Source organism: Triturus cristatus, chromosome 4_1, assembly GCF_964204655.1.
Source record: "Triturus cristatus chromosome 4_1, aTriCri1.1, whole genome shotgun sequence".
Taxonomy (NCBI): Eukaryota; Metazoa; Chordata; class Amphibia; order Caudata; family Salamandridae; genus Triturus; species Triturus cristatus.
In genome coordinates, this window is record NC_140585.1 from 27,481,420 (window position 1) to 27,490,436 (window position 9,017).

The 9,017-nt window shown below is 47.2% G+C and overlaps 1 protein-coding gene across 1 annotated transcript in view; it reads left to right on the forward strand.

Annotated features, from left to right (window-relative positions):
- LOC146839362 (glutathione S-transferase P-like) overlaps positions 1–6,935 on the forward strand; it is an 89,590-nt gene extending 82,655 nt beyond the window's left edge. Inside the window, exons 6-7 of the mRNA XM_085651363.1 lie at positions 4,273–4,374; positions 6,594–6,935. Of these exons, the coding sequence (XP_085507489.1) occupies positions 4,273–4,374; positions 6,594–6,782 (291 nt within the window). The 3' untranslated portion in view covers positions 6,783–6,935. The remainder of the gene's footprint in view (positions 1–4,272; positions 4,375–6,593) is intronic.
- Positions 6,936–9,017: the final 2,082 nt, after the last annotated feature.

Genomic DNA, 9,017 nt, shown 5'->3' on the forward strand with positions numbered 1-9,017 from the left:
GGAGCACAGATTCCAAGGTTGCACAGGCAGCAGCCAACGCGGCATGTTGTCACCAGCAGCGCTCGTTCCAGTGATTCCAATGTGAGGGACAAGCTCGGGAGCGAGCCAACTCTATCACCGTCCGCTAGGGAGGCAAAGGATGACACGAACGTCAGCTCCGCACTCTTTCTACGCCTCCTTTGTGATCACCTCTGCAGAGAAGCTAAACTGAGAAAAATCCTAACTTTAGGACTTTGGGTGTTCACAGAAGGCATTTAGGAGTCCTAAAGTTAGGAGTCCTAACTTTACTACTCCTAAACTGAGAAAAATCCTAACTTTAAGACTTTCGGTATTCACAAAAGGCATTTAGGAGTCCTAAAGTTAGGACTCCTAACTTCTGTGAATACCGAAGTGAGTAAGTGCCTTCTGTGAATACCAAAATTAGTAGGTGCCTTCTGTGAATACCAAAATGGTAGTAAGTTTAGGATTTTGTCTTAAGTCAGTTCTGTGAATCGGGCCCCTGGCTACCCGAAAAACCAAAATGTTTTTTTAAATGTACAAGATGTAATATGTGCAAATATGCCTTTGATAAGATCACTTGTTTCCAATACAACACCAGGTTTAAACACATACAACAATTGATTACTTGCAATACTAAATGTTATGTTAAGCCGCACTTTTTGAGCGCACGGCTACCCCAAAAGGGTGTCCCGGCGCTTTAGCAAAGAGGTCCAGAGAAACAGGAAACCAAAGGCAAACCTACTACAGTCACAGCGGGTTACTTGGTAAAGAACAGAGTCTTCAACTCCTTCCTGAAAGCCAGGAGGTTGTTCGCTTTCCGAAGGGAGAGTGGGAGCTCGTTCCACAAGCAGGCTGTCACGTATTGGAAGGAACGACCTCCCATCCGAACACGTTTGACCACAGGCACCTCCATTTTAGCCAGGTCCGCCGACCTCAGCAACCTCCGTGGCACATAGAAAACAATACGCTTCCTCAGATAGTTAGGGCCAATCGCATGGAGGGCCTTAAATGCCAGAGTGAGGAGCTTAAATCTAATTCTTCCCGAAATTGGGAGCCAGTGCAGCCTAGCCAGGAGCGCAGAGGCACTAGCTCTCCTGGGCAGCCCATAGATAGCTCTGGCCGCCGAATTCTGAACAATCTGCAGTCTGGATAACAGATACTTAGGTAGGCCTGCAAAGAGTGCATTCGCATAGTCCAGGCGAGAGCCCACAAGCGCCTGGACTACATTCCTACGGTACTGCAGTGAGAGTAGAGGAAGAAATTTCCTGAGCATCTTGAGGATGCTGAAACATTTCCCTACTAATCCCAGGATGTGTGGACGGAAAGATAGATCATCGTCAAACACCACTCCGAGATTTTTTACCTGAGAAGATGGTTTCTCTGGGGGGGACATGTCCTGGGGCCACCATGTCTTCCAGCCCGGATCAGGGGCACAGCCGAAAAAGAGCAGCTCAGATTTGTCTGAGTTGCATTTCAGGCTGTGCCGCTGAAACCACGCAAAGACTGCACTCAGACAGTCCTTGATTCTGCCGCCGTTAAAGGCCTCTCCCTTCCTGCAGGTGAACAAGAGCTGGGTGTCATCAGCGTATGAGATGACCCGGGCCCCAAACGCCTCCGCTACCTCCGCTAGAGGGGCCATGTATATGTTGAAGATGGTGGGGCTCAGGATAGAACCCTGAGGCACCCCCACCTCCAGCGAAAGCATTTCGGCCGAGAACGGCGGAGCCCAGATCACCTGTCGGCGGTCGGCAAGAAAGGATTGAAACCAGTCCAGCACCGTCCCTCGCAGTCCAATCTCCCTGAGTCTTGAGAGGAGACCTGCGTGTGGGACGGTGTCGAATGCCGCCGATAGGTCCAACATAACTAACATAGCCTTTCCCCCATGGTCGAGCGTCTCCCTGATGGCGTCGGTAACCTCCACCAGAGCCGTCTCCGTGCTGTAATTCGCACGAAAGCCGGACTGGGAGTCATGCAGCAGTTTGTTGTTCTCAATAAAGGTGGTCAGAGTATGCTGAACATGTTTCTCCAACACCTTCGCCAGAGCAGGGAGGAGGGAGATTGGTCTATAGTTAGCGCATTGCAGGGGGTCGAGCAGAGGCTTTTTAACCAGCGGCAGAATGAGTGCGTGTTTCCATTGTCGTGGAACCACCCCTGAACTCAATGAAAGATTAAGCAGGGGGTTCAGCAAGCTGTTCAACGCTGAGGCCACCTTGCCCAAGCATTTCGCCGGACAGACATCCAGAGGCGAGCCAGATTGCAGCCTGGATAACAGCTCAAGCGATGTCTCACAGGACAACTGGGGAAAACCAGATAAAAAAGGCCCAGATTCAGCCTGTGAGGGAGCTAAATAGGTCGACTTGTCCCCTAACACAGCGTCAGCCGTTCGGGAATCCACCGTGGGAAAAGTGACATTTGTTGTCTATTGTATATTGTGTACGTGCCAACAGATATATGTGGGGAGCACAATACGACCAATAAACAAACGTATACAAGAACATATAGAGGCGGGACTCGGTATTGGTGACGAGACTTTGGGCAGTCACCCTGTGGGCATGCAATCAGCTGACGCGTGTGCTACTTTGAGATGGTTGCAGGTATGAGGAATCTTCACAACCAGCTGGTTTGATGTGAATCTCGCACGAAGTAATAACTTGGAACCTCTACAGCCCTGAAGAAGTTGCACAAATTATTTGCAACGAAACATGTTGGCTTTTGGAAATTGAATATGGTTTGATTGAAACCATTTTTAATTGGGACAACCTACAGCGCTTAATAAAGTTACGTCAAGCTAGTAAGCGGTACCGCTTTTTAATGGTGGGAATTATATCTTTATTCTCACGGGGTAGAGTGGGCATTTGTAGTGACATTATGCACTGACAGTTTATTCACATTTAGGTTTCACTGTCTTCTTCCTTTTCTTCAGGTTTTTGAGATTTGTACGATTGAACACACACTTTTCTTTTCTTGTATGGAGAGATAGTAACAGATAATGATAAGTGGGTGTACTAGTGAGTACCAACCAGCAGCCCCCTTGGTGTTACAACCGTGAGGTGCTTTCTCTCCTCTCTCACACTTTTTTATGTTTGGGTGGGAGTGGCCCTATGATGTTGTTCTGACATTTCTGTTATAAATTGGAACGCCATGACACTTTTGATTAGCGATAGGGATCGCCTTTGTGAGGGAGTATGAAAAATATGGGTAACCCCTCTAGTGTCGAGTTTTTAGTAATAGGTGTTTAAATCTAGTCAGGCCTCTTGTTGTTTACATTGTGTACATGGACGCCTTATTGTCTGTTGGTCTGCGTGCATGGCCACCTGTGAGCTTGTTGTTCTATGTACGTGGGTGCCCATAAGTTTGTTACTGGCTGTGCTGTATATAACCTGTGTGTTTGTCCATATATTGTCACCTGTGCATGTGTATCTTTGTGGTTTGCGTCATAATTGGATGCTTGTATGTGTTTTGTCTGTCCGTATCAGTGATTGCATTTAATTGTGTGCCTGTAAATCTTTAGGTCTGCATGCGTGCGTAAGATTGTTGGTCAATGTACAAGAAGTATCTGTTTAAGGCCTGTGTGCATGGCTACCTGAAAGTCAATTTGTGCATGTTCATAAGCGCCTGTGGGCCTGTTCGTGATTGTGTATGGATAACTTTATGTCTGTTCTGTCTACAATGGTTTCTGTGTGACTGCTGGTCTAATGGCATGGATTCTTGTATGGATTTTTGGTCAGTGCATAGAGATTCCTGTATCTCTGTGGTCTGTGTACAGTGGTGTATGTGTGGCTGTTGGTCTAATGGCATGGATTCTTGTATGGATTTTTGGTCAGTGCATAGAGATTCCTGTATCTCTGTGGTCTGTGTACAGTGGTGTATGTGTGACTGTTGGTCTAATGGCATGGATTCTTGTATGGATTTTTAATCAGTGCATAGAGATTCCTGTATCCATTATTGTCTGTGTGTCTGCTGGTCTACTTACATGGTTGCCTCTGCTTTTTGGTCTTTGGACACAGATGCCTGCATGTCTGTAGTTTTTATTGGCGGAGTACCTGTATGTTTGCTGTTCTGGGTACATGGATGCCTGTATGTATATTGGCCTGTTTGCATGGATAGTTGTTGGTTGTGCCTCTGGGATTGTTGTTCTGTGTACACAGGTGTCAGCACATATACATATATTGTGTGTGCATTTGCGCCTATATATTGGAACTCTGTCTATACATACACTATACCAAAAATAAACCTATGGGGCTTGTCAATGTTTGGTTTATTTTCATACAGGACACTGGCAAGGAGAAGTACATAAAAGATCTGCCCAATCAGCTGAGACCTTTTGAGCGGTTTCTCTCCCAGAACTCTTCTGGATTCCTCGTTGGCAGCACGGTGAGTAGCATGACTGCCCTCCGGAGGGGAGATAATGAAATGCAGGTAAAAGAGAGGTTGGGCTTCAGGAAACCACAGTGCTGGAGACTTCCGGTGCCAAGGGCCCATGCACTCTGTCCCTCACAATATGTTATAGTAACAGAGACATAGTGGATCTGTGGTCTGTAGAGTTTTCTGCCTCGCAGTGTACAGAGTGACAGACCATGGCAGGTACAGAGGGGCATATGGTGTGAGAGGTTGGTCTCTCACACTCTATGGAGATGACTGATTGACAGAGTGGCAGAGACAGCAGGGGTGGAGGGGTGTTTTTTTTAAAGTCGTAACTTAAGCCACCTCTAGCGTCGCGTCTTGCAGCATCTCCTCTTCCTGCCTGGTCCCAGCAGCCCCTGAGACAGACTCCCATCCAATCCCCCTGCTGCGAGTCTGTTGGCATGTTTGTAACTCCTACATGTGGGTGTAAAGAGCTTGAAAGAGAAGAGCTCAAGGGAGGGCGGTTGAAAGTGGATGGTAGCTTTGTTCATATATGTTTTCCATCTATCTGTTTTCCCATGGACAGCTCCTCATCTTCATCTCTGGATACATTTCCTTGGCCTTTCCCCCTCTTGGTCTCTTTGAAAGTTCCTTCATCTCTTCCATTTCATTTCCTACAGACGGGCATCCTGTGCTGCGTCACTCTTCCTTGCTCCTTGTCTACTCCGTTATCTCTTGGGTGCTCCTTCATGTCCATGGCGTCCTATTCTTCTGAAAAGTGTCCTTCACTTAACTTTTCTATCTCCTTTGTCCTCTTCATCTGGCAGGTCCCCTTTTATTTCCCCCTGTTACTCACTCTTGTCACTTGGTTATTACTTCTTCTTCAGCGTTTTCTTCTTATGACAGGTCACCTTTCCTTTTCCCCTATTATTCACTCCTGTTCCTAGGTGATTCTTTCAACTCCTGTCTGTTCCACTTGGCCAGGCAAGCAACCTTTGCCATAGAGTTATTCCTTTATCTCTCTCTCTCTCTCTATCTCTGTTTCTCTCTCTCTCTCATAGAGGTAATCGTTTCATCTCTTCGGCACGGCACAGGCGGCAGGGTACCCTCTAAGTCAAACGAAAGGTCCGCCGGCCTTATTTAAAGTTCAGCTACAGTATGTCGATGATGGCGCTTATTCTGTCTCCACCACCAACGCACACCTCTGATGGCTGAAAAGAGTAAAGGGCGTCAGAGGTTTTGCAATTTGTCTGCCCACTCTATTTAGAATGGGCAATAAAAATGGCAAGTTTTCACTGTTCAACACTGCCAGGTAAAAAATAGCGGTATGGGGCAGTGAAAACTGCAAAATGATCTTTCCCTGTCATTATTTTTTTATTTAAAAAAAAAAGTACTCCGGCTTACTCTTTGGATTTTGAAAGGAAAAAAAACAGTGAACGTTTGCCGTTCAGCTCCATCATGTTTACAGAGCCGTCCGTCAAACCTTTAATGCATTGACAAGAACCGCTATGATGGCGGTTTCTGCCAATACAAGAAATGTTCTCTAGACTGGTGGGCATCTCCAAATTAGGGTGACGGAGTACTTTACTCCAGCAACCTGACAAAGAAAATCCCAGCCACCAAATTCTAAATCGGTTCCTTTGTCTTCACCTTTAGAAAGCTCCCCCAAAAGGAACAAAGTCAACAGGGGGGTTTACCGTTGACTGCTACAAAAGAGCCCATGCTTTTTGCCCAGGGGATCAGGTTGACCTCATGCTTTTGGCATTCCCATGAAGAAAACGCAAAAGACACTGAAACCAAGGATTTCTGATGCTCAAACCTAGGTTTGTGGCCCTATTTAGATACCGGCAGATGGGTTACTCCGTCACAATGGTGTTGACATCCCGTCCGCCGAAAAATAAATTCCATTATGTCCAATGGGATTGACATTTTGGCAGACGAGATATCCGTCACTGTTGTGACGGAGTAATCTACCCGCCGATATCTAAATAAGGCCCTTAGCTCCTCTTGTTCTCCATATGAGAAAGGAACAGTCATTACTATTCATTTGACTACAAGACCTGGCTTTTCTGATGACAAATGAACAAATGTCCTTTTCTTTTCCTCTTATAATTCTCCCTGGTCACACAGGGGGTTCCTTCTCTTCTCCCTCTTCTCCTCTGGAAAGGTCGCTTTTGCTGAACCCCTCTGACTCTCTCTTATTCCTTGAGTGATCCCTTCATAACTTGGATGTCTTTTGCTCTGGACAGGTCTCCTTTGCAGATTACAATCTTCTGGATGTCCTCCAAACTCAGCTGGTCTTTGCCCCAGACTGCCTGAATAGCTTCCCTCATCTGAAGGCCTTCAAGGAAAAGATTGAATCTCGTCCCAAACTCAAGGCCTACCTGCAGTCGAGTGATTACAAGAACCGCCCCTTCTTCATCAACAAGAATCTGTAGTCGGGCTATCATCTAATGTGCCATCGGCCACCTCATCAAACCTCTCTTCCACCTCACCAGGAAGATGAGGCCTCCTGGCCCATCCAGTGGAAAGTGTGCACAACTTCTGGGCTCATAGGAGGATACTGAAAATAAAAAGATTTGTCAAACGGTGTTGTCTTCCCATCTGCATCTTTAATTTTATTTGCTTGTATTTAAAGCAAAGCTCTTTAAAAAGAAGAAATCCCCTTTGTAAATTGTGGAACAAAGGAATATTGGTGGTTACATGTAGAAGTGATGCTACGGAATAGTTAGCGTGTACAGACATAATACATAGATAATATCACATATGTTAAAATGTTATGTTAAAATTCTTGTAAAGCACATGGCTCCCCCGCAACGGGGCGTCCCAGTGCTAAAACCTGCAGAGTGGAGTCGGGTGAAATGTGGGCGGCTAGTGATCAGAGAATAGCCAGGTCTACACGGCCCTACTAAAAGCCCAGTGCTTCAGAGTGCACCGGATGGGAGGAGGCATGGAATTCCAGATAGTGGGGGCCATCGCCCGGAATGAGCGCCTGCCGACTCTGGTCCTACGCACCCGGGGCAACAGCCGAGCGCAGGGCATGGGCAGGAAGACACAGATCACTCAAAATCGCTGGGCAAAAGCCCATGAGAATTGTAGGAGTGATAAAAAAGAGCCTTAAAATGGATTCTTTGCTCTACTGGCAGCCAGTGCAGCCGGTGAAGGAGGCCAGACACATGGGAGTGCTTGGGGAGCGTGAAGAGGGTACGGGCCGCTGCATTCTGGGCTCGCTGGAGCCTTTTAATCACCGACTTGTTAGAGCAGAGGAGCAGCACATTGCAGTAGTCCAACCTAGCCAGAACGGTACATTGGGCTATCATCTGGCGAGTATGGGAGTCAGAGTCCTAAAATGGGCTTTAGGCCCCATAGGAGACCAAAACAAGTGCCTGCTACTGATTTAGCCTGGTTGTCAAAAGAAAGGGAGAAGTCTATCCAGACACCCAGATTCTTTTCATCTGGTTTTGGCTGCGGGGGTGAGCCAAGCACAGGGGGCCACCAGTGGTTGCCCCATAGATGGGTATCCCATCCTAAGGGAAGGGTTTCTGATTTGGTAGAATTTGATTGAAGGCAGTAGGCCGCCATCCATTCGGAGATGGCAATCAGGTCCTCTTGGAATTTCAGGGAGTCCTGGCTAGGAACGTTAGAAAAGGAAAATACCAGCTGAGTGTCATCTGCATTTGACACCAGGGAGATGTTACGGGCCTTTGCTACTGATGCCAGTGGCCGGATGTAAATATTGAACAGCGTAGGGCTCAGTGGGGAGTCCCGTGGGACCCCGCAACATAGTGGTGGTGTATGGGAGAAGAAGGGCAGCGAGATAACTTGAAAAGACCTATCAGCCAAAAAGGACGTAAATCAGGAGAGGGCTTTGCCACCAATGCTGATCTCCCGCAGCCGGTGAAGTTAGATCTTATGGGAGACCGTATCAAATGCTGCACTCAGATCAAGTAGAATCAGCGCTGAGGTTCTGCCCTCATCCAAAGAGACCCGCAGCTGCTCAGTGACCGCAAGCAGAGCAGACTCTGTGCTGTACCAGGGTCTAAAACCAGAGAGAGGTTCTGTTAGACACTGGGTAGTGTGGGGCAGAGCGGGTGGGCCAAACTCCAGGAGAAAATGTGTAAAGCATCCACGCAGCACACACAGGCGACAAACAAGGCACACTACAAAAAGAGACCACACACCAGGTTCCATGAAAAATAACATTAAAATGCAGAACACAGGTGCATATCTTCGCGGCCAGCCGGCACCGGGTAACCATTCACAGGGGATAATCAGTAGTCAATGCGGAGTCTATCAATGAAAATGTAACCGCCAGTCGCTGCTGGCGACCCCATGCACGTAGCATAAATCGCTTTAGGCCTATGTCAAATTAGCATTAGGCATGGAACGAAAACATCTCTGCCTCTCAGTAGGCATAAAACATATCGGGTTATGAGGCATTAACCATGAGCCTAGAATGAAAACGTCAGGGCAGCATATAAACACATTATGCGCAAGCCTGGAAGGAAAACATTAGGACTAGGAACATATTAGTATGTGGCACCCCTTCCGCAGGAACACAATGGGCCTAAAATCAACACGGCACCCCTGAGGGGAAAAGCATTAGGCATGAATACACATCATCATGGCATGACATTAGCCCTTAAACATTTGCATGAGGCATCTTTAGTAGC